At 39.8% G+C, this 25,031-nt stretch overlaps 1 protein-coding gene across 1 annotated transcript in view; it reads left to right on the forward strand.

Annotated features, from left to right (window-relative positions):
- Positions 1–24,735, forward strand: part of MEOX2 (mesenchyme homeobox 2) — a 62,794-nt gene extending 38,059 nt beyond the window's left edge. The window contains 4 exon segments of the mRNA XM_033165601.1: positions 11,141–11,313; positions 23,366–23,383; positions 23,386–23,407; positions 23,410–24,735. Coding sequence (XP_033021492.1) covers positions 11,141–11,313; positions 23,366–23,383; positions 23,386–23,407; positions 23,410–23,591 — 395 coding nt within the window. The 3' untranslated portion in view covers positions 23,592–24,735.
- The last annotated feature ends 296 nt before the right edge of the window (positions 24,736–25,031 follow it).

The following is a 25,031-nucleotide window of genomic DNA, read 5'->3' on the forward strand; positions in this document are numbered from 1 at the left end:
TAATTGCAGGTGGGAAAGCAATTTCCACTGTTCCTTTTCTTTTATGGTGAGTGTTGCACTTCGGGATGATGCTGTAAAAGTAAACTGTGAATGAAATAGTAGAATGCACATACACTGGCAGCCCTGTGGAGTCTGAAAAAAGGGGGGGAAACAGATAACGTCTGGTTATTTACTAACCTGCATTTATGAGCACAGCTGGCCCTTTTAGGTTTCATTTTAATACTTTCTGAGGGGTACTAAGATACATAAAATATGTGGCTAGAGCACATGTAACGGACATAGGTGCACATGTATGATAAACCAGAGAAGGCTGACTCTTTTCTAATTCTTCCTAGCACTATTATAGAGGTTAGCTTGGGTTCAACAGATGAAATCAGAAAGAAAGAAAGAAAGAAAGAAAGAGGATTTAGAAAGCAAACAGACAACTTGAGTCTAGACCATGAAATGGGAAATGATTTGTGAATGCATGGTTAAGCTAGATACTCTGTATGCTACTAATGTGTAATATGAGCTTTTGAAAACACACACCAGGCAAAACTGCTTACAATGGAGACGGAGAAAGCAATGCGATGCGAAAATGTTGGATAATAGTCAGACCATTCATGCTTAATTGCCGCTACAATAGTCTCCTCTGCGTTGTTGCTTCTTTCGGACTTTGTGTAGCCGCCCTAGTTGGAGCAGCCACATTTCTTGGTGAAGCATTTGTGCGTGTTCATAGTACCAGCCTATCTCCTCTTCTTTCCTGGCGGAGAGGATGTGAGGGCCAGACCAGGGGAAGGAAAAGACAGTGACCTTCCCTCTCACTCCTACATGCAAATAAGTTGCTATATAAAGGTCAAGTTAACATAAATTTTAGTACAAACACCAGGAATTAAATGACTGGCATATTTTTTTTTGTTTCATAAGTAAAAGGAGATGTTAAGGATACAGTGAACAAGAGAATATCAAGAGGTTCTTTTTTATGACATATAGATATTACTGAAATATGGACCATGGGTGTAGCATGTTCGTGAAAGCAACTTGATTTTTCAAGTTGGAAATTTCAACAAACATTGCAGAAAGCTACATCAGCTGATGCAGAATACCCTAACCATTCATGTTTCTGAAAGCATTCTTGTTGGAAAGTCCTGTTCCCTCACTGTTCTCTATGAGTGGAGTCTAATGTAATGTATTGGCTCATCCTTCCCAGAGATACCCAGAAATATCAGGCTCAAAAGCTTGAGTTTGCCTATAGCTCCAGTCCTTTCTTACCTGTGGTCTGCCCTTATCTATGTACGGAACCTCTTTGCTGGATTAGGTATTTCAGTTTTACATTCCACCAGAAAAACAAACATGTCTATACCACAAGTTTAAGGGAGGAGGAGAAGTAGCATGAGGCATAACTGCTGAAGACTTGAGTAAAATCCCTTCTCCAAAACTACTAGTTGCACTGGGAAGAAATGGTGTCAATAGTGGAATTTCCTCCCAATGCAAATAACAGTCTGAAAGGAAGGATTTTCCTTAGGACTTTGGAAAGAGAGGAAAGTGTTACATCCCCTGTTCCGTGCCTGCGGCGATCCTGTTAATTATCACCCCCCCCCCAAAAAAAAGCAGGTGCCACATACTTTTTTATTTTCCAATGTGCAGGTTAAATGCAAATTGGCATTTTACGTCATGTTTACTTTGGCCCTCAGGAGCAATTTTAAAAAGGTGTGCATCCTGAAAGCACCTTACTGCTTTCAGTGGTAGACCCAGTTTCTTTCTTCTTAACTCGAATTTTCCTCTTTCTCTTTTTTTCATTCTGTGAACCCACTCAAGGCCCATATCTGTCAAAGATCAGATGGAATAAAGGGTCCCAGTTTTAAGGGCATTTTAATAAAAAGGCAGACAGATGCACCCTAACTGGTATCTAAACCAATAGAACCACAGAGTGGCACAGCAAAGAAGTGATCTGTGAGTATGTATTCCTTGTAAACCAGAGCAGAAAGTTGCAGGCGCAGAGGAACTCAGCAGCAAGGCAGATTTAGCTGCCAGCTAGTCTTAAGCAGAAGCAAGTATATAAACAAAAGGAAGTGCTTCTTCACATAGCACCATGGCTATACTATGGAATCTGCTACCATAGGATGTTGTGATGGCTGCCATCTTGAATGGTTTTAAAAAGGAGATTAGGTACTCATGGAGGCTATGTCTCTCAATGGCTACTAATAATGATTGCTCTGTATTACTTCAATAACCAGAGGCAGCATGCCTGCAAATACCTCTTGCTGTGGAGCTCAAGTGGGGAGTGTTTTCAAGTTCATGTTCTGCTTGTTTTAAGAGAATGCTTTTCAACATTAGTAGTGACTGATTTTTCATCTTTCATGTTTTGATATGCTTTTAATCACTGCTGATACCTTTTATGTTAAGTGGTTTATAAATTATTTAAAAAATAAATAAAGGGAACCCACAGATAGATGGGGGGAATAGTATAGGCAATGAAACTTGTGACACCCTCTTTCATAGCTTCCCTCCCATTCCTTGCTGTTGCCACAGGGATTGGCTCTTTCTGTGTGGAATGATGTGGATAGAAGCCATTAGATTTATGAATACTTCCTTAGAGATGATGCAATCCCCCCTCCCCCAATGAGCCAGTTTGATTGCTCTCCCCATAACCTTTCTATGACCTGCACAGCCAATTCCAAGCAAGGACTCCAGTTCAAATGAATGAGTTCTGAATAAATTAACAGGTCACAAATGGAAAATTCATTTGGAAATCAAACATGTACATTCCCATTTGTTTTCACAACTCAAACAAAAGTGTTTAATTCATTCATAGCCTCCTTCCATTTATTTACTGCTTAACATGCTGTTGGTCATAAGCAAGTGTTTAAGAGGAGCAGAATACTATATGATTTTGAGAAAACCCAGCAGCCTAGATTGTGAATGTTGCTGCTGCCATTCCTGGTGACTCCAAGAGCCATCATGCTGACCATTGGAGCCTTAGAGCTCACAACGAAGCAACCTTATGTCTCCTTTCTTGGGTGTTTCATCTTGCAAAGAATTGGGACTGAGCTGTGCAATATTCAGTCCCATCTCTGCTGTCCTTTAACATTGATGCTTTTGAGCACAACTGATTTGCTGATACAAACTGCCATTGTCCTTTGCAAAATGCAACCACAAGAGCTGCCTTTCAACATAACAAAAAAGGAAAAAGTGAAAAAGCAATAAAGCCATAAAGAAACTCAACCTGCCTTAAACTTTGTGAGCTTTTCAATTTTACTGCTAAGTATGGAAAACTTAAAGCCTACATTCCTTGGCTTACATGCAAGCTATTTATTATTTTTGGTCAGATGGGAGCTTGTGCATTTGTGGATGGGGAAGAAATGGAAACTTGAAAGCCAGCAAAGTCTGAGTTAACATGCACACTCGTATTTGTGGAGAGGAGGGCTCTTCATAACAGTCTTAAGAAAGTTGATTTTACGAAAATAAAGACCTTTCTTACGAATGTAGACAAAGAAAGTTTAGAACAACTCTGAAAAGGGTGTGTGCATTCTCACTCCATATCCAAATATACACTGACAAACCAGTGGCTGTAGAGGTCACCACCTGGCATGTTCCGACAGGCTGTTCTAACACGGGTATAGTGTTGGTGAACCAAATTAGAATGAGTGTGTGTGTGACAAATGATTCAGAAGCCACTTTATCACCAATTGTAATGTGAGGAAGCAAGGAGGGCACAGAGCAATCTCGACAACTGGTCCTCCAACCAACAGGCACTGTTTTGTGAACAGAGAAGTACGGCCTATTGATCAGATAGGTCTGATGCCTTCGTTACATAACTTTTCTCCCAGGCATATGGCTCATTAAACAAACTATGACCTTTTAAACTGTGTGTGTGGGGGGGTATTGTTTTTATTTGTCACTATGCTATGTATTTTTGACTCTGGAAGTTGTGCCGTTGATATCTGCATCAAAATGGCAGAAGGGTTATTGTGAATGGTGGCGACCAAGTACTCTGTTTTAATCTTCTCACAATCATTACCATGCATAACCTATTTTCTATATGCTGTAGTTTTTCATATATATTTAAAAGGCTGAATATTTCCCTAGCAATTGAAGGACGTGGTGCTCCTTATATTAAAAGAAGCTGTATGTCCCTCTGCAAAGAATTGCAACCTTTCTCCCTTACTATACTTGTTAAATTTAAGATCCTCTCTGAGTGTTGAAAGAGGAAACAATACTTGGAAGCAAGTGTGTGTGTTTTTTCCATACTTCCTGTTTGTCTTCTTGAGTTAGCTTAATCACAAAAATCCCTGAAAGTTTTACAGAACTAAAAGCTATCAAACTAAGCATCACCTGATCACTCATCTGTATTTTATGAAATATATAGCAGCGAGTGTGGAGAACAATACAAGCTTTACATAATGCTTTCCTTTAACCTCAGGTGTTATATACCATATGTTAATACTTAAAGTATTATGTGGGAAAGGGGAGTGCATTATGGGGCCCTTTCAGACCCCCCCTTTTGCAGCTACACCTACCATTTGGCATAGGATACAGGCAGCAGAGGAAAACTTGAGGGGGGGGGTTGCCTCAGTTGCAGCAGCTGCAAAACAGATGGGAAGCTGACATGAAATCGGCCAGAAATCTCCTGTAGGTTTTCCACCCATTTTCCACCAAAGAGAAAACAAATCTAGATCCCAAGCTCAAGATGGGATGGAATCTCTTAATCTTGGCTGTTAGAAAAGTGGAAAATAAATTCCTGCAAAAAATAAAACAAAATACTGCTTTGGAAATCAAAACAATCAAACTTTACAGAGAAAGCATACAGAGCAAGTTGATTTTAATAGAAAACAATGGGGAAGGAGTTACACATAACATAACACAAGGCCATGAAACGAAGGACAGGAACCAGTCAAATGTATGCAGGAGTTTAAAAATCATACATCTGCTAAATGCACATTTCCCCCATAGCTTGTAATTGCATAGCATTCTTTGCTGTTCATTCAGTACAAAAATTTATTTATCCAAGTGAAATTCTGCCATTATTATTATTATTATTGCTGTCAGGTATGTGAACCATATTGTACTAATGGGGCTTGTGAGTCTCTCTGGGTTTAGCCAGAGGTAGCTTAGGCTGCTCATATAGCAGAGATGGGGAAGGAACCTGTGGCCCTCTGGATGTTGCTGAACTCAGATCCCACCCCCCACCTCCACCCCCCGGGATAACTGGCCATGCAGAAATCGCATAGCCGGTGTAATGATATTGCTAAACACCACATTAGCACTAAGATTTTATTTTATTATGTCACAAAGCCAGCCGAAGCATTGTCCTAACTCAGGAATGGTGCTGGAAAGCCGAACACATCTCTTCCTCTTTGCAGATCTTCCTGAAAATTAGAGTGCTTTTCACAAGAGCCAAAGATGTTTGTGAAAAGTGACCCCCTTTGCAGTTTAGACCTATAACAAAGGATGAAACCAAAGGGTCGTGGAAAAGATGGCATTTTGGGAAGTTAATTGAAGAAATAGCGATGATGGGGCCATCATGTAAGTGTTCATCTGTAGGCATGTAGGTATAAGGGATGCAAAGGTTAGAAGTTTCGCGTTGTGAGGGTGGGGAAGCAAGAGTCTTGGATATATCATGGTTTGAAGTCCACTCTTTTTTAGAGCATTCTCGAAGAATCTCAAGCAGACATCTTGCACATCCCTGTAAGTACTGTAGGTCTATGAAATTCTGCGTAAAGCAATAGAAGTAGTTAAGTGGGACTGCAACTTGAGAGAAAGCCAGATAATTGTGGAAATGCAGTCACTAAAAGTTTTATAATTCTGTTACATAAGCCTTGTTACCAGGACCTTGTGGTTAATGTCTAACATTTCTATGTACTTTTCCAATTTTAGAATTTATTTTGTTTGTACTGACCTTATATATACCCTTCTTCTCTTGCCGTATTGAATTTTACAACGTGTTAAAGTAGGCAGAAAATTTTAAATTAAAGTAAATATAGTTAAAAAATTTAACAGCCCCAAACATTCACAAGAATAACTCATTTCAATAAGGTCATAGATTAGTCAGTGTTTAATATGCTGGGCATAGAAAATAATGTTTTCGGTATGGTCAGCAGCCGTTAGAGATAATCAGTTTTATTCAGGAATTTCCTGGCTGGTCTTTGGCAAATTATAATCTCACCCTAATCAGTGCAACCAATGTAACAATACAGTAGTGGTGTATCTCATAGGATAATGCAGCAGCTTCCAAATTTAAAGTGAATGATAATTTGTTCTACAGTGATAATCTTTCTTCACCACATAACTTTGTGAGAGCAACTAGCAGCAAGAAAATATGTGGTAATATATTTTACGTGTGCTAGATATTGCGAAAGAATTTCCTCTTCTTGTTTTATCGTGACTAGATAGTGATAGATATGTTTAAAAGATGTAGCTGTAACTGTGTGTCGATGCGACGATTATTTGCTTTTTCATGAAATAGAGACAAGTTTGGATTCTACCATTAGTCAGTGTTTAGTGATAATTTATGCAAGATATTTTACTCTATGCCAGACATTTCATTGTGTCCCAACATAGTCCCATAAAGCAAATGAGAGACTAGAAAGCCAACAAACGATGAGGCGGGGCTAAACAGTCTCGCCATAGTTCAGCCCGGAGGGCTTTGCCAAGAGCAGATGCCGTATGACACATGTACATTCAGTGATATGCAATAAAACTGCAACCCAGACTTTACCCATATGCCAGTCTGCCAAGGAAACCTACTGTTGCTGACAGAAGCACTGCTGCCAAAAAGGTTTTACGGCATAGTTTCTATCCAGTAATGGCAAGAATGTCTGAATAGCGAATCTTCCCCTGTTGCTTAGGTTTCGTGCAGGATCTTTCTGGCTAACAAAATGTGACCAGCTATGCAACTCAGTTTAATAGTTGCTTGCAATATGCAAAGCGTTTTCCAGCGACAACCAAACCACTCGAACTGTAGCAAGTGTCCAACCAGCAGTTTATTTATCATTGGAAAAAATGCTTCAGACTTGCAAAGCTATCACCAGCCAGGTGGCCTTCCCAAACAAGATGCTTCGTGCAAGATGCTGAAATGTGTGCAATGCTGTGTGGGTTCTGTTTTGGGGTGGGGGGTGGGGGTGGGGTAGGTGGCAGAGCTGGCCAGGGTGGATTTGATTTAAATCAAATCGATTTAAATCACGATTTAAATCATGAGTCAGTAAGACTTGATTTAAATCATTTTACAGAAAGACTCATTCTCTTGCTGGTGTAATCTTGATATTTACAACCAGAGGAAGGTTTCATTTTTGGAATAATAAATTTTCAGAGTAGTTTTTACACTTATATCAAAAATTACTGATTTGGTTATACTATTAGAAATACATAGACAGATAATTATGAAATTATTGTGAGGTTTAATAAGTTAACTGTTTATATTTTCTGCTGTACTTTATTGGTAGGAGAAAAACAATCATTTCCTTAATAATAATTTAAGCAATTTATTTAACTAAAACAATAACATTATAGGACATGTATCCATGTTTGTTAACTGATGTGGTTAAACATATTTTTTTTTAATAAACTTAAAACAAATCCTTATTTCCTGATGAATAGCCTTTGGAGTATCATGTAACTTAAATAGAAAACTATCTTTAGAAAGATTTTTCTGCCAAAAGCATTTTATTTTTTAAAAATCCAATTTAAATCAAAATAATCCTATTTAAATAAAAAATTCCGATTTTTTAAATTTATTTTTTTTTATAAAAAAAACCCATTCATTTTTATCTACCCTGGAGCTGGCAGACTGAACACAATAAAGGCAAGTGTAACTGAGCGGACTGTCCTTTGGGCAGGGCAGGGCAGGGCAAGTACAGCCTGGGCAAGCAGATAAAATGGCAGGCTGCACGGACTGAAGATTCAGAGCAGAATCTAGGAATGTGACATACTGTGAGAGCATGGGTGGTGAACATGTGTCGCTCCAGGTGCTGTTGGACTCCAATTCCCATAAACCCCAGCCAACATAGCCAGAGATTGGAGGTCCAGCAATACCAGGAGAGCCACAGATTTTCCCACTCCTTCGCTAGAGCATAAGGAGGAGAACTGCTTGCCCATCCAGTCCAGCATCCTGGTTACCCAGCTATTTCTAGTGCATGAGCCTTTTCCCATTGATGCTCACCAGCAACTGTATTTCAGAGATGTGCTACCTCTGAACTTGCGAGGTTCCATAGACTCCTACAATGATTAGTATCCATTGGGGACTGCACCCTCCATTCATTTTTTTTTCTAATCCCCTTTCAAAATGATCAAACCTTGTGGCCATCATTGCATCTCGTGGCAGCCAATTCTAGAAATCAATTGCATGTCATATGGTGGTATGAATAAATAAGTGCTTCCTCTTGTCTGTCCTGAATCTCCTGACAATAAGTTTCACTGGATGACATCAATATTTAGTCCCCCCCCCCCACAAAACCCCCAAATATTGTAGTATTTCATTGTAGGGAAGGGGGGGTCCAGCCCCAGATAATTTTGTTTCCCTTTCCTGCATGCTTTCCAGCTCTACAATATCCTTTTTGAGATAGAGACCACCTGAACCAGCAAGTTCAGGTCAGACAGAAGACTATAGCCCATCCCATTCCCTAGCTGCATTGACAGTACCAGGAGGTTGAATCTACCAGTAGGTCTCTCATCTGTTATAACAGCCACAAGGCTTGGAAATGCATCACTCATATGTAGATCCATTTATGGCAGGGATGGCCAATGTGCTGCCCTCCACCAGAGAGTGGGCTATAGCTCCTATTGCCCTTACCACTGGCCATCTTGGCTGGGGCTGATGGGACAATTTCTGGAGAGCACCATGTTGCCTATACCAACACACACACACACACACACACACACACACACACAAAATAATAAAGTAAAATCTGGGGGCACCTGTTCATAAGTAAATAAGTTTGCCATTTCAAATAGTAAGATTCTGGATGGCAATGGTGTTTGTCATGCTTTGCCTGAGATTTGGAAAAATAGGACAGGAAAATTAATCAAATGCCTGCTCCCCTGATTAAAACAAAACAAAACACCCAATAAATGATTCTCAAACCAGAAATGCAACCCAGGATAAAGTGCAGATTGCAACAGCTGTTCCTGAGAGACGTCCTCAAAAAATGGCTTGTGCAGGCTTACCTGTTTCCTAACTTCAACAGGTAACAAAGAATGCAACAAAGAATTGACTATTGGAGCACAAGGGACTGCCTTTACGAAAACACTAGAACACAAGGAACTTTTAGGAACGAAGAGGAAGGTGGGGCTGTGATTGTTCCTGTCATTCTTCCCTCAGACCAACAGAGTTGTCTGTCAGCTCCTAAGCACATCTTTTTGCCGGCTTTTAGAGGCAGGCAGGGTGGAGCTGTCCAGCTCTGCCTTCCTTGGTTCCCATAGGATCTCATAGCAGTTGTTGCAGCTACAGGACAGGAAAGGATCGTGATGCCCAAAGCAAACCTGCACACTCAGGGCTTGTAGGCAGCCATTCGAGGAGGCTGATCTGCACTGTTGGAACAGCCTTGCCTTGGTGCACTGCCAAAGCCTATTGGCATTTCCTGGAAGTATATGGTAAACTTTCTCTTTGTACGTGCGATTAGGGAGGAGGGGGAAGGCGCAGGGTTCCTTTGAATTTCATTCTTTGGCCTTCATAATAAGCATTTTCATAATAAGCATTTAGAGTTTGTTATATTTGTCCTTTTTATATCCTGTTTGCCTTTCAACATTTCTTTTAATTTTAAGATGTATATCAGCAGACAGGCCTATGAATTTTCTTTCATAGAAGTTTCCAGTGACTTTGGCAGTAGGGACAATGATTACTGGAAGTTCTCAATGAAAACTAAACGCTTTTCGCTCTACCCTCCATAGGAGCTGGTTATAATCCAAACCATTCTTGTCTGCTTATAAGATCTGCTGTAGTTATGGTGTTCTTTGGCCAACAAGGCCATCTCAGGCATGCCAGTGACTCATCCTTCAGCGAAAGTCATAAAGAGACTGCTTATGAGCTTGTCTGCTTGGAAGTTGATGCAGGTTTCTATTTAAATCAGCAGCTGAAGTGTGAATTTATCTGTGACATTTTTAAGATGGTTGATGAAGCCAAAAGTTGACTAGTGATTCTCATGCTGAACGCTAGCTAATTTTGGATTTATAGCACGCAGCATGCCAAGATTAGAAACAAATGGATATAAAAATTGGGCGGGCAGGGTAATCTGATACATGGGTCATAGTTTGCTTTAGGGCCACTTTGCACATGATTCTTATGTGTAGGAAAATATATGTGAAAAAATAAATGTGTATCTATTTTTCCACATTTCATAGGGGACATGGTTTTTCCTACAAGGCAGTGATGTCCATGTAGGAAAATCCCAATTCATTAAAGCAGGAGCAGTCAGCTAATAATAGTCAAACAGCAATGAGCTAGCTTTCAAATGTTAACATGGGAAAGGCCTTCAGGGAGGTGCCGTTCTTATGACATTGCTTCATTGAGAAAGTTATTTTATAGTAGAAGTTAACTTGCCTGGTGTAAAAAGAGAATATAACATGGGCAGACAGCTCATTGATCCAAAGTGATCACAACCCCAATGTATTTTAGGTTATGGAGCCCTTCTTTGGAGGAATGCTTAGGAAAAAACTATTAGAGCAACCTTATATTTAAATGTTGCAAGTTTAAACTTCTTTCAAACATATCCCAAATGACCTTTACATAAAACAGCATGATGCTAATCATTGCATCCAGACATATTGCATATGGCAAAGAACGCGAACAACAAAAACATCTCTTCCCCATTTTAAACAGGGCGTGTTTGAATGGTGGTTGCATGATGGCTATTTGAGATACCTTTGTAAAGACATCTGTGTAGGTGATTCAAGGTATTTGCCTTAGCAGCCAGAGCTGTACCTGCAGTAGATAAGGAGGACATGGGGAATCAACCACGCACCACTTGTGACTTCAGTAGGCTGTAGCATTGCAAGCACCCATGAATTTGACAGAATACCTCCTGCATCATGTTTCCTGCCTATCCCAATACTTTCTGAATCCTATCTGTACAATACGATCTTGAATGGTATTTTCACCTTGAATGTTTGCTTCCTAATAAAGCATAAATGTATCATGGCTCCTGATTTGATCTTTCATTTATTTCAGATTCTCAAGAGGGGAATTACAAATCAGAAGTCAGCAGCAAGCCAAGGAAGGAAAGAACAGCTTTCACCAAAGAGCAAATCAGAGAGTTAGAAGCAGAGTTTGCTCACCACAACTACCTCACCAGGCTGCGGAGATATGAGATAGCAGTAAACCTGGATCTTACTGAAAGACAGGTATGAATGGAAAATAAATTAATGGAGTTCTAAGTGCAGGCAATTACCTCAGACCAGATCTATCTCGTTTAGAAGTAGACATGATAATGTGTGGAATAGAATAAAATCCTAACATGACATTTATGTTATGCATATACATACTGGATAACATCAATGTTATCTTTGAAACAGATACTTATAAAATCAGTTAGCACATTGTAACAGCCATGGAAAATTAATGAGATCAGTTCCGTGTCTGCCAGAATAGAACAAATGCATTTTCCGATTGTCCTTTTAACGTTCATCCTGTCTTCTGTGGGTTTGTTTTTAAAAAAGTTTTATAAGCATTTACAACACGAATGCATTTATCTTCTTCTCCAGTCCCATTTTTTAAAATAAATCCCTATCCCTCCATATGCACACTCAATATTAATTCTAGCAATACAAATAAAATGGTGATAATGTTGACCTGTGACAAGCATGTTCAGGACATGCATTTCTATACATGTCTGAAACCTGCTTCTGAAATGTGAATGATTGCTGGGCAGGATTACGCAACTGTTAGGGGAATCTTTTCTCTCTTCTGTAAGTGGCCCTGATTCTGTTCTGCAAGAGATTAGGCTGCTGTCAGTCCAGTACGTCTACCACAGAAATGGCCACATTCATCTAAGCACACAGGAAGTTATTATTGAGAAATTAAAATAAGAGGCAAATTTACTCAAGGCTTGTCCCAGAAAGGATGAAGGAGGTGAGAGAGATGGTGAGGGGGTGGGGAAGAGAGGAGATGCCAACAAGCCAAGAGTGGCTACATGGTAATGCTTCAGTGTTCAGAACAAAAGGAATCTGAAGTGCCAGAAGCTGGAAATCTGGAGAGATGGGGAAAGAGGGAAGAAATTGTGGGGGGTGGGGGGTGCTTAAGTGGAATAATACCCCCGTTTGTCCTTATGCTCTGTCCAAAGCCTGTCAAAGGGAGGGAGAAGGGTAGTTGTAAGGGAATGCCTGACTATAGGTTTGGTGTGGGTTTTGTCATGAATAGGAAGGTTACAAAAAGGAGCAGTGCTGTGAGTAACTAATTCATAGATGGCAAGGTGGTGCCTTTATTGAGTTAAGAAGTGGAGGTGATTTGGCTGCAGCATGTCCAAGTGTTTTCAGGCCAGCATATAGAGGACAGGTCCGCTTTCTGTTGTGTGCTCACGGGCTCTGCAAATGCACACTGTTCTAGTGTGTCAGTTCACATTCAGCTAACAGATAACATTCCTGATAACGAAGGTGAGAGAAAATATTGGAGTGGACACCGAAAAGGGATGATCTGGTGCTGCAATAGGGAGAACAGTGCAAGAAAACAGGGAAGTTCCCCAAATATATATTAAAAACAGGTGTCAACTGCTACTGGTGGACAATGCTAACCTGTCCCATTCCTGTTTCTGCCCTTAATCCTGTGCTTAATGATCACCTCTCTCTCTCTCTCTCTCTCTCTCTCTCTCTCTCTCTCTCTCTCTCTCTCTCTCTCTCTTTCAAAACAAAAACAAAAACCACCACCTTCTCCTGATAATATATCAGGTAAATGACCCCTGGACAGTTAAGTCCAGTCAAACGTGACTATGGAGTGTGGCCCTCATCTCTCTTTTCAGGCCTTGGGAGCCAGTGTTTGTCCACAGGCACTTTCTGGGTCATGTGGCCAGCATGACTAAATTGCTTCTGGTGCATGGAGGACCATGACGAGTGTCAGAACGCACAGAAATGCCATTTACCTTCCTGCCTCAGCGGTACCTGTTTATCTACTTGCACTGGTGTGCTTTTGAACTGCTAGGTTGGCAGAAGGTGGGACATAGCAACGGGAGCTCACCCCATTGCGCGGAATTGAACTGCTGACTTTCCAATCGGCAAGCCCAAGAGGCTCGGTGGTTTAGACCACAGTGCCACCTACGTCCCACACCGAACAACACTGATGCGGCTTGAGGAAATTAAGTTGCATGTGTACGATGCCGTTGCTTACATAATGGCACTGAATACAGCACATTCTTGGTGCTTTTCATGTCTCTTCTTAAAAAGAGTAGAGCATGATGAGATGATTTCTGTTTCGCAGAGGCAATTCTTCAAAGGTTTTGATTCAACATGCTGCAGAGGAGTAATGGATCATACTCTTGCTGCATAGCTTGAGATATGTCAGAACCATAGGAGCTCTCAAAAGAGGGAGGGGGAGAAGCCTCCAGAACTGCCAAGACAAAGATGCTTCTTAAATTCTCTTTGATATATAGTTATGGAAGCCTCCAGGGAAATTCGGAATGCAAAGAGCTGGGCTGCTGCTGCTGCTGCTGCTGCCTCTTCTTCTTCCTCTCCTCCTCCTCCTCCTCCTCCTCCTCCTCCTCCTCCTCTTCTGGCTCCTCTTCTGTTTTTTAAATGCGGATAGCAGTTGTACTAAATTAGTTTAAAGTGTTGCATATTGGTCTTTCTTTTTCTTTTTCTATAAACTCCCTTCAAAACCACTTACTTGAGTGGTAGTCCAGGGAAGGGCTGTTGCTCAGTAGGTAGATCACTTGGTCTGCACATAGATCCCCGCAGGATCAATCCTTGGCATCTCCAGGGCTTGAAAAAGTGCTGCCTGAAACCCCAGAGTGCTGCTACAAGTCAGTGTAGATTAAAAAGTCTTCAAACTTGCGTCCCTATGGTATTACCCTATGGTAATTGTTGGACTACAATTACCATAATCTCCAACCTTTGGTGAAATTGGCCAGGGATGATGGGGGTTGTAGTGTAACAACATATGGGAGCACACAGTTCATAGAATCAGAGAGTTGGAAGGGACTCCAATGGTCATCTCCTCCAACCTCTGCAATGCAGGAATCCTGTTGTTGTTGTTCAGTCGTTCAGTCGTGTCCGACTCTTCGTGACCCCATGGACCAGAGCACGCCAGGCACGCCTATCCTTCACCGCCTCCCGCAGTTTGGCAAAAACTCATGTTAGTAGCTTCGAGAATACTGTCCAACCATCTCATCCTTTGTCGTCCCCTTCTCCTTGTGCCCTCCATCTTTCCCAACATCAGGGTCTTTTCCAGGGAGTCTTCTCAGGAATCCTACCCTCAGCCAATCCCTGTGTGGGTTTGAACCACCAACCTTTTGGTTAGCAGCCAGATGCACTGACCCATTGCGCCACAGAGAAGAAACTAATACAGGCCATACGGAGCTAGGTGGACTAATTCTGTGTCAATATAATAAGGCAGTTTCCAATGGTCCTACTTCAGTAGTGCTATACATCAGCTACTAAGAGCTAAAGAGAAGAGGTGGGTATTCACAGTATAAAAAGGGTGGCAAATGTCCCAAACTCACAAAGCCTTTTTATGAAAGAAGTTTAATAATTTTTTTAGCAAGGTTCTAGACCTTCATGGTAGCTAATATTATTTACTTGTTCGTCTACACACACACACACACACACACACACACACACACCATTTTATTGTAATAAAACCTCTAAATATTGAGATAATCAATACAGAAGTTAAAAACGAGGAAACAGATTTAAAAGGTAATTGAAATTAACACTAGTCTAAAAAGAGATTAAAGCACATCAACATCCACATGTCTGGATAAACAAATGTTTTAAGCAGGTGCTGAAAAGGATACAGCGAAATCGCCTGCCTGGTGTCAATAGACATATAGAGTGTTCCAATGAGTAGGTGTCAGCGATCTTTATATAATACCAATAAGTAACATATTGAACTAACTGCAAGAAATTGGCAGCCAGTGCAGAACTCTTAGCAGGCTGACATGGTCTCACTCCTGATAGCAACCGTGCTGCAGCATTCTGCATTAACTGCAATTCTGGTGCAAGGGAAGGTCCACCTAATGAGTGTTTTGCAGAAATCAAATATATAATTATTTAGTTTGCCTACAGAAAATCCTACCTACTCAGATTATATTGTTGTGGTGGTTCATGTATGTATTAACTGTGATTATCACTTGGCTTTAAAGCAAAGGGTTATTTAGGGCCTAATCGGGAGTGATGCAGGACATCTGAAACACAGATTCTTGCTTTTGGGGTTTATTTAAAGACTAAAACTTCCAAGAGGGCAATTCAGATAATAGCCATAGTGCTGGGCGATGGGAAAATGAAGAAGGAGAAAAGGTGACAAAAAGAGGCATACATTTCTGTAGGACTACTTTTTAACACAGGCTGTGCCAAAGAATAAAAAGTTATCAGATTTCCATGAGACACGTCATATACTTATCTATCAGAAAATGTCCTATAATAAGCACTAAAACTTAATAAAACAAATCACATTCTTTTAAAACTCTTTATGTCAAAAATTGATTTAAAAATAGTAATATCACTATCCCTTCCCATTATGAATGAATAGGAACCCTTCCCATTATGCTATTTTCCCAATCGAAACTTGGGCTAATGCTAGCTGGGTGAGGAGGAAGCATTTTAACCCAAAGCTGCATGGGGGGAAAACACAGCCCACCCCCATGCAGAGGTCGGAATCCAAATCATTGCCCACCCTTCCTGCCCCCTGCAGCTTTCTGATTGTTTTTTTAAGCTGTAGATCCTTTTCATAGATCTTCTGTGTCACATCTGCTTTGCCCTTGACAGAATATTAAGAATCAATGTTTCATTGGAGTTAATGAGAAAAAAAGAAAATGGACTTTACACTTCCCTGTTTGATAAATAGATTCTTCAGCTTGTGGGTGGGCGATCCACTTTCTACTGACAACAATGTCCCAGTTTTCAAGTTACATAGTTCTCTCCCCCCCCGCCCCTTTCGATAGGCAGGTTTTACCTGTTCTGATAAATTGTGTGACTATCCATTGGTAAATGAGCGGAGACTCCACCTGCTTCTTCAATATAGGAGGTTTTTTATAATGTGTTGCTGGGAGGGTCAGGAAACCACCACATTTGAAGGAAAGATCACAAGAATTATGGGGTATGGGTTTTTATGTTTTATTTGGTTTCTGAAACGGTGTCCGTTTCCTGCAGCTCTGGCCTTGGAATGTGAGATCTGGTCCCAGTGGAAATGTCTGCTAGCGCTGCCTGTAAGAGAGGCTGTCAAATACAGTTTAAGCTACATATTCACATACACAAACACATTATTTCTCTGGATTTAAGAGAAAGCCATTATTCCAAGGAAAAGAAAACTTGTGTGTGTGTGCGTGCGTGTCAGACTTGATTTTAAAGCGGTGAGGCAAATTCTCCACCAACTGACATGCCGTGAAACTTTATTTATTTTTTGGGCAGCCACCTGCATTGAAGCGAGCTTAGGCTTTGACTCTTGAGTAGAAAAAAAGCTTTGATTCAAACGGTTACCTTTTTACTGTTGCCCTGTATACATTGAAACAATGCCTCTTGTTTCTAGCACCCATATCATATTCTTCCCCAACCCTTCCGAGTTCAGTAGCCTGCCCTCTCCTCAGAATAAAACAGATACAGCTAAGGAACTTTTCCTCCGGTGTCTGCTCCCAAAGAGATGTTCAATGTGCGGTCATATATTCCTCAACCTATTTAAGCAACTGCTAAATCATCAGTCTGGGAGACCTAAATACTAACCAAGTTGTTGACTAAGGGAAAGGAAGCTGTGCTTTTCACACCACGCCAGTAAGCAGATGTGCCTAGCAGATCAGTCCATAACTGGTGATTTAGAAATAGTTCCTTGTGATGCAATAGCTCCTCTCTAGATGAGCCACCTTTTTCCACTGTGCGTTGTAGAGTATATGTATCCTTGAAAGATACAATAAGAACCTGCTCATTAAAATAAAATAAAACGGTTGAAAGAGGAGACTTCGTTTCATCAGATGTTTAGGTTTATCCAGGTCCAACTCATGCTTTTCTGTCAAATGCACAAACCTCTTATGTAGAAATATGAGGATTTTAAAGTCACTTGCTTGTTTGTCCTTCTGTGGCAATGCATTTAGTCCAGTACACTATTATTAATTAAATTCATGTACCACACTTCATCCAAGGATCACAACACACAATATAAAAACACAAAAGTGCATAACATAATACCAAACAAAAGCAATACCCCCACAGTTCAAAAGGTCATATATTGTTTAATTAGCCAAAGGCCTGGGAGAAGAGGAATGTTTTTCCTGGTTCAATCAGGTGCCAGTTCAATCAGATCCATGGGTCATACATCTCTCTTCACAAAACAGTGTCTGTCAGTTGGAAGTCCAGTTGTCAAGATTGCTGTGTGCCTTGCTTGTTTTGTACCATTACAAAGTGGTGCTCTGAATCATTTGTTGCACACACTGATTCTAAGTTGGTTCACCACCACTAAACCCAGGTTAGAATAGTCCGTTGGAAAATGCCAGATGGTGACCTATATGACCTGCCTGGAGTTTGATGCTAAAACAGCATTGATATGTTAAGAATATGTACATACAGTAGTTCCATTAAAAACAACGGGATTGATTTCCAAGAGAATGTGTTAGGCTTGGAACACTTTCAGTCAACATTTCATTTGTATGCTGCCTTTCCATAGTTCAAACCTTGCTCAAGGCAGCTTACAGTAGTACATAATGACAAACATAACTAGAGTGCTCAAATGAAGCATCAAAAAGCTGAACAGTTTCCACGTAAATCACAATAATATCTAAAATAAAGATACAAAAAAATTAATATCGGTAACAGCAACAACCCACCCCACATCGCTAAACAGTACCCCAGCCAAGTGCACCATTGCAGGAAGCTGAACTGGAAGTAAAGTATCTAGACAGATGAATGATCTTACTTAAGAAGTACCTCAAGCAAGTGCTATCATTAGGATGTGGTCTTACTGCAGGTTTGTTGTTTTGGCACAGCCACCATCCATGTTAATCCTGCAGTTCCATTTGGAATAACAACAAATCACATGAAGTTTGCAGATGTAAGATGTGCAGATTCAGGGCACCTGACAGCACAGGCACTTTGGTCTGGAAATGTTTGGGAAGTGTCAATCAGTTTAACTTCAATACTTAAACTAAGTCATATGTGTAATAGACCCAATGAGTTCAATGGACTTAATTAAGTCCATTGTTTGCAGTGGGCCTGTTCTATGACAAATACTGGATACCACCCAGAACCTTTTGCATGTTTAAATTATGGGGTTTATTATTATTATTATTATTAAAAATGTGAAATTGCCTTAAGCAAAAATGTTCTTAAAATACCATTTTATAGATTTTATTTAAAAAAAATATGTGGGAGTTAGGTTTGTATTAGAAAAGATCCCAATTTCAAATTAATAAGCAGCTATTTGCCCCAAACACTTTACAAAAATTGAATACAAAACTTTATATAAAAATTAAGTCTGTTTAATTTTTCAGAAACTGTTAGCATTTCTTTCTCATATTCTGACTTTTACTTCTTCTTCTTCTACTACTACTACTACTACTACTACTACTATTCTCCTCCTCAATATATATATTCTGACTTTCAAGCAAGCTGCTTAACTGTTTCAGATACGCAGGAACTTTAGCAATAGGATAAAGTGTGGGCTTCTAAGAATTTAAGAGAACTGATTTTCAGAATTCACACATCCTTCCTATTGCTAAAATGTAACAGGATCATGTATCAGTTCCATTATTGACTTGTCACGAAATCCAGAGGAAGTTCAGATTTCATCTCTCTGAATTTGATCTGTGGAGGAAATAGCACATGAAACATCCTCTACAGGTTGTTATATTTAGCACATGTGATCTATGCAGTTCAATACTATTTCTGTTTCAGAGTATAAAGGTGTAAGTTGTTCTTTATTATAAAGTAAAAGACAAGAACTTGACAGTCTAATGGTGCTAAACGAAATACATAGGAGACTGGATTTTAAACGAGTGATTTAAGCCATCCGTAACAAAGACTGCATTTTAAAAGCTGTTAAACTAGAATTTTAAAAGTGATGCATTAAAACCCAAAGGAAAAGATGGATTTTCCATCATTTATAAAGTTTGATTCTCTTCATCTGATCATTACGCATTTTTGAAAATACAATATTCATTTGTTAAATATGGCAGCCAAGTAAATAAGATGAAAAATGGAGGTCTGGTTTTATTATTTCAGTGCTTAAATCACTTTAGATTGTTGTGCCTTCTTGACAGCATGGCATTTCAAAATAATTGTAAAATGGAAATTTTAAAGACTTAAGTGATCCTGTGGAAATTACTGGACCCAGTTATTTCCAGCAGGGCAGGGGGGGAAAAACTCATGGAGAATTATTTTGCCAGTGGCTCTTGCAGCTGATTCAAGAGATCAGTTGGTGACTACTACACCTGCTAATGCTGGACTGGGTGAAGGCTAATCAGCTGACGCTAAATCATGGCAAGATGGAAGCATTGTGGGCAAGTTGTATCTGGTTGTTAGAATTATGCAAATTGCCTGTTCTGGTTGGGGTTGTAGGTGTCTGGGGGCACTTCTGAATCCATCACTGCCACTGGAGGGCTCAGGAGTGTCCCTTACCAACTCCAGATAGCACTGCTGCAGTGATCCAGGTGTCAGTTACCTCAAGACTGCAATGTGCTCTACGTGGGGCTATCCTTAAGGTTGGTGTGGATGTTGCAACTTGTGGAAAATGCAGTGGTTCATCTGCTAACTTGAGTAGTTTACAGCAAATGTATGAAACCACTGCTCAAAGTGCAGCACTGGTTACCAATTTGCTACTAAGGCCAAGTTACCAAGCATATAAACAACCTGGGACCTGGTTACCTGACCAGCCTCACCCATATACACTTGCCCAGTTCTTGAGATGTGCTGGAACCTGTGAATGTCAGTCTAGTGACAACCAAGAAGGCCTTTTTCTGTTGCAGACTAGCTTGCAGAATTATCTTCCCAACCAGAAAGAAGGCAAGTACCAACTCTGCTGAGTTTCTGGTGCCTCCTAAAAACATATATTTTCACTCATCCCTCCGCTATTGCTTTTACTGTATTTGTTTGTTTTTATTGTACTGGCATATGTTGTCATCTGTTCTAGTTGGGGGTTTTGTTTTTTTAAAGGAAGGGCATTATAAAATATTTTAAATAAAATAAGTAAAGCTACCAGAGCCAGCTTTTCAAGAACCTGGGTGGAGGGGACATCCTTAGAAGTTTCCTGGAAAACATACTGCTGGGCAGCTTCCTAAATATAAGAGAACCTCCCCTTTTGTACTCCTTCATATCTCTTTGTGGGGTAAAGATTGGCTTTGGATAATTTGCTTTAGACCTCTTTTCTATTGACTGCCAACACAACTGGCATTAAAACCACTAGTGTTGTTTATTGCCTATTCTTCTTCTTCCCTTTCCTTCCACCTGTGTCAGTAAAAAAATAGAGTTTTACTGTTGCTTGGATGTATTCACCAAAGGATTTTTTTTTTTGCCATCCAGTAGTAATTGCCTTCAACCTATTGATGCTAGTGAAAGTCACCTTAAGAGGTGGGGGGGGGGGGAGAGAGAGAGACTAATTGACATATCTTATTCACAGCTTAAAGCTAATGGAAATAAAAGTGAAGAGAAGGGCTTGGGGAGAAAGGGCTTGTCTCATCTTACACAGACCACTTCTTAATTTTGCCAGAAGGCATCTAAATTTAGAGGAAGGCTCAGATGGTTTAACTTATGCTTTCTTCCAAGCCTTACATGTATGTGCTAGCCAATGTAGATTCCCTTAGATTGACTTAGACTCCCTCAGGCTTACTCACTTCCTTAGACTCGCAGGCCCTTGCCAATTTACACCTCTTTTTACATATGACCTTTGCAATTTGGGCCTATTATGTTTCAAGCAGTTTTATCTATTTTTCCATTTCTCGTTGCCATTCCTCTGCAATCTAAAATAAAAGTACAATTACTCAAACACACTTGCACGCTTATAGGCAGAAACAAAAGATTGCTAATAATATGACTTGCAAAGTCCCCACCGTAGCTGTCAACCTTCCTTTTTTTTTAGGGAAATTCCCCTAACAGTACTATACTATATAGTACTGATAGGGAATTTCCCGCAAAAAAAAAGGAAGGTTGACAGCTATGGTCTCCACCCCTGAGTAGAATAATGCCATACAGTTTCTTCCCTATGACTTGTCTAGACTTCTATCCTATTTCCATATTCTCAGTGTGCTTTTATTACATTTTATTCCCCCCCCCCCCGCTGCAAGAGTGCATTTAACTTTCCTATCTTTAGCCACCCTTTGGTTGCCAGACACTACAAATCAGACCAGATATAGCAGTGCCACAAATTGCAGCCAAGAGTGAAAGGCATTTAACTTATTAAGATAATCTTTTCTTATTCCCCCCCCCCTAGGTTCATTGCATTATTCTTAGTTTCCTTGTGCTAGCTCTATTTTCACATGCTAGACTACATTATTTTTCTTCCTTGGACTTGTAAACTCATTCCTGAGATTTACAGAATTTTATGTATGACCCCCCCACCCCCACTAAACTAAGCGCATTTGCCTTCATCCGTCTTCATAAACTGGTCCTTTCCAACTACTGCTGAACATATTTAAGGTTACAGTTCACAAACCAGCTAACCTGATGGGCTTGAGTTAAATAGGCATTAGCTCAAGTGCCCTGTCTATGTACACTTGCTCTGGTTTCACTACACAAAATATGGTTAGTTGCCTACTAAATTTTACTAAAATGGTATTTGAATTTCCCCTAGATTAGATATTTCCCCCCATAATCCATAGAATAAAATCTAATTTTAGACACAGATGAATGTGGGGTTTTTTTGGGTTTTTTTTGAGATGCAGTGTATCCCTGGTCCCAGCTTCTCCTTCACTTCCAGCTATGGTTCAGTGTTGCACTGACCAACTAATATTTAAAAGGGATGGGGAATCTGTAGCCCTCTGGTTGTTATTGGACTACAGTTCCCATCTTCCTCAGCCATTATGACTAATGGTCAGGGATGTTGGGAGTTAAGAGTCCACCACAGGTTCCCCATCTCGGCTGTATATTATTCTATCACCCCCATCCATAGATAAATTTAATCTGTTTCTCTCTTTTTTTTACATTCCGTGCATGCATAAAGTATTCTGTTGATATTTACAGAAAATAAGAACTCATCGGATTTATAGCAGAATGGTAGTCCCAAGCATAGTATAGCTTAATACAGTGTTGGCATTAGCAATACATTGCTATTTACTAGAGGAAATTCATTGCGAAAAGTGTCATATATAATTTTCCACAAAGGACTGCATGAAGAGTACAAACATTATGAGCCCTTGACATTGTTTTTGTGAAAGCTTTTGACAGATGGCGTAACAATATTTCCTAACATCAGAGCAACTAGCAATAAATACTTTCCTCCTTATATTAGGTTTATTTTACTAGCCTGCTTCTTTGGCTCTGATGTGCTGTCGAGAAGAAAGGATGTGCTGCTCAAGTTTGAGAAGCCTCTAACTAATTCAAAACCGCCTTGTCCTAATTCCAGACACTTACATTTAGTTTAAATAGCAACATGAAAACAACACAAGCCATCAGTTTGAATTTAGCATAAAATTACATAGCAAAAAAAAAAAAGGTTTATAAACAATATCTGCAGTAGAACTTCACTTGATTTCCTTTTTTAATTTGTGAAATACTACAACTATAAACTATATGAAAAATTAAAAAAATATGCCATGGCTTCGTTACTGGTGTCGTATAACATTTCATGCTGTGGCTAATCCTTGGTGTTCTTTTTAAAACCCTGAAACAAAAAGTCTGAGGAGACATGAACCTCCCCAAAACATTCCACACTAGACTCTTCCATGCTGATATTCCAGGACTGCAGTAAGCAATATGTGTATTAAATAAGATGGAGAGTGGTCTGTTTCAGCTGTGCAAATGAATGTCTGTGCACCAGTTATATCAACGGTAAGCCAACATATCACTTACTGAATGTTGGTAAAACTTAACGTTAACATTGGTTAACACTGACGGAGAACGCTATAGCTTCTTGGAACTATTTCCCCTCGCCCCCCACTCCAAAACCGACCTGCATGTATTTTTACAAAGTACCGGTACTTGCTAATATATGCAGCTGTGGCAAAAAGGAACCTCAGCCGCCCTCTTAGAAATTATAAGATTGCCATTATCAGTCCTGTGACTATTTTACTGATGTCCTACACTGCCGTTTTGTTTTTTTGTTTTTGATTCAAAGGTAAAAGTTTGGTTCCAGAAACAAGGCGAATGAAATGGAAGCGGGTAAAGGAGGGCAGCATGGAGCCGCTGCCCGGGAGAAGGAACTGGTGAACGTCAAAAAGGGCACGCTCCTTCCCTCAGAGCTTTCTGGCATTGGCGCAGCCAGCCTCCAGCACACAGGGGACTCACTAGCAAACGATGACAGCCACGACAGCGACCACAGCTCTGAGCATGCGCACTTATGATAAGACACGAAGGAGTTGCAGCTCTGTTCTCAGGAAAGACGCGCTAACGCAGAAAGCCTTACACGGACGTAATTGACGGATGCAAGTGACTCTCTCCGCAATTAACAGAACCTTGAACTTACGGTGTCTGCTACTCTTGAATTTTATTATTATTTTTTTACATGAATTCAGTAAGTGCCACACCTTAAAGTTGCCTTGTGAACAGAAGCAGAAAGACAAGCTTGCTTTTGAACATTCCAAATTTGACTGTCATTTTAATGACAATGGGCAGGTATTTTTTTTGCTTTAGCTTGCACTGAAAAAAAAAATGCCATTGCTCTCAACAAAATAAATTTTCAAATAAATAATAAATAACACAGTGCCAACAGAAACATGGTCTAGTGGGTAAGAAATGTATTTTAACTCTGTATATATCTACTTTACGGCATTTTTACTTTTCACATCATTTTTAGCAACGCATTCATATTAGCTGACAGGCAATAGTCACTCATGAGAATAAAATGGCTTCTTTTTGTCTCTATTTGTTTTGTGTCCCAGAGATAGCTACATGCAGGCCACTGTGTTCAGAAAAGAGTCTGCTATGGAATGTCCTTATACCACAGACAAACAAATCTTATGTTGCATTTACTATCAACTGCTGCTAATAGGAAAATATTAAACCTTGCTCTTCAAATTTTCTTATCTTATACCAGCAAAAGTTTTTTTGTTTTTGTTTTAAATAGGATCATGCCTGTCAGGAAAAAGAACCATTGATTCATATTTTTTTTACAGAATTCGTTACCACAAATGTTTTACATGCATTGACATCTTGGTTCATTTCAGCTGCTGGCCACAGTTCATCTACTCCAAAGCACCTGATAAAGTCAGTAGAACTGTGGATAGTAGCTTGAGCTATAAATTGGAATGTTTTTCTCTCTCTACAGTAATGTAATAATATTCAGGTATTATAAAGACAGAGTTAACTGCCTCCATTAATGGTCACAATTTATTAGATAGCTCTGTGTAGAAAATGCAAAGGTCAAGGCATTCCCTCCCCCTTCCAGGCTTTTGTGTACATACAGTGAAATAATACAATCAATTTTACGCAAAACAGTGATTGTACTTTGTAAAGGAAATGTTTAATAAATGATCCTTTTGGAAATAATTCTTGCTCTCCTTTGGAGTTTTCATAGGTAACTCAAAATGTCAGAACTATAAAATGCTCTAAAAATGTACCCTATGTTTGCTTTAGATAGTGCAAACCAGGTTTTCCATATTGGATGAGGCTTCTACCTTGATTTGGGGAAATCCTTTCCTGTAGCAGGAAAAAGCAACCCTTAGCTACAGAAGTCTCCAGCCAAGAACAACAAGAAACATGCTAAACCATTTTTCCAGATCTAAGGCAAATATTAAATGGATATTTTTGTGTGGCATCTTGTGGAAAAGAAGAAGAAATAATGG

The sequence above is a fragment of the Lacerta agilis genome, chromosome 12 (assembly GCF_009819535.1).
Source record: "Lacerta agilis isolate rLacAgi1 chromosome 12, rLacAgi1.pri, whole genome shotgun sequence".
In the NCBI taxonomy this organism is placed as follows: Eukaryota; Metazoa; Chordata; class Lepidosauria; order Squamata; family Lacertidae; genus Lacerta; species Lacerta agilis.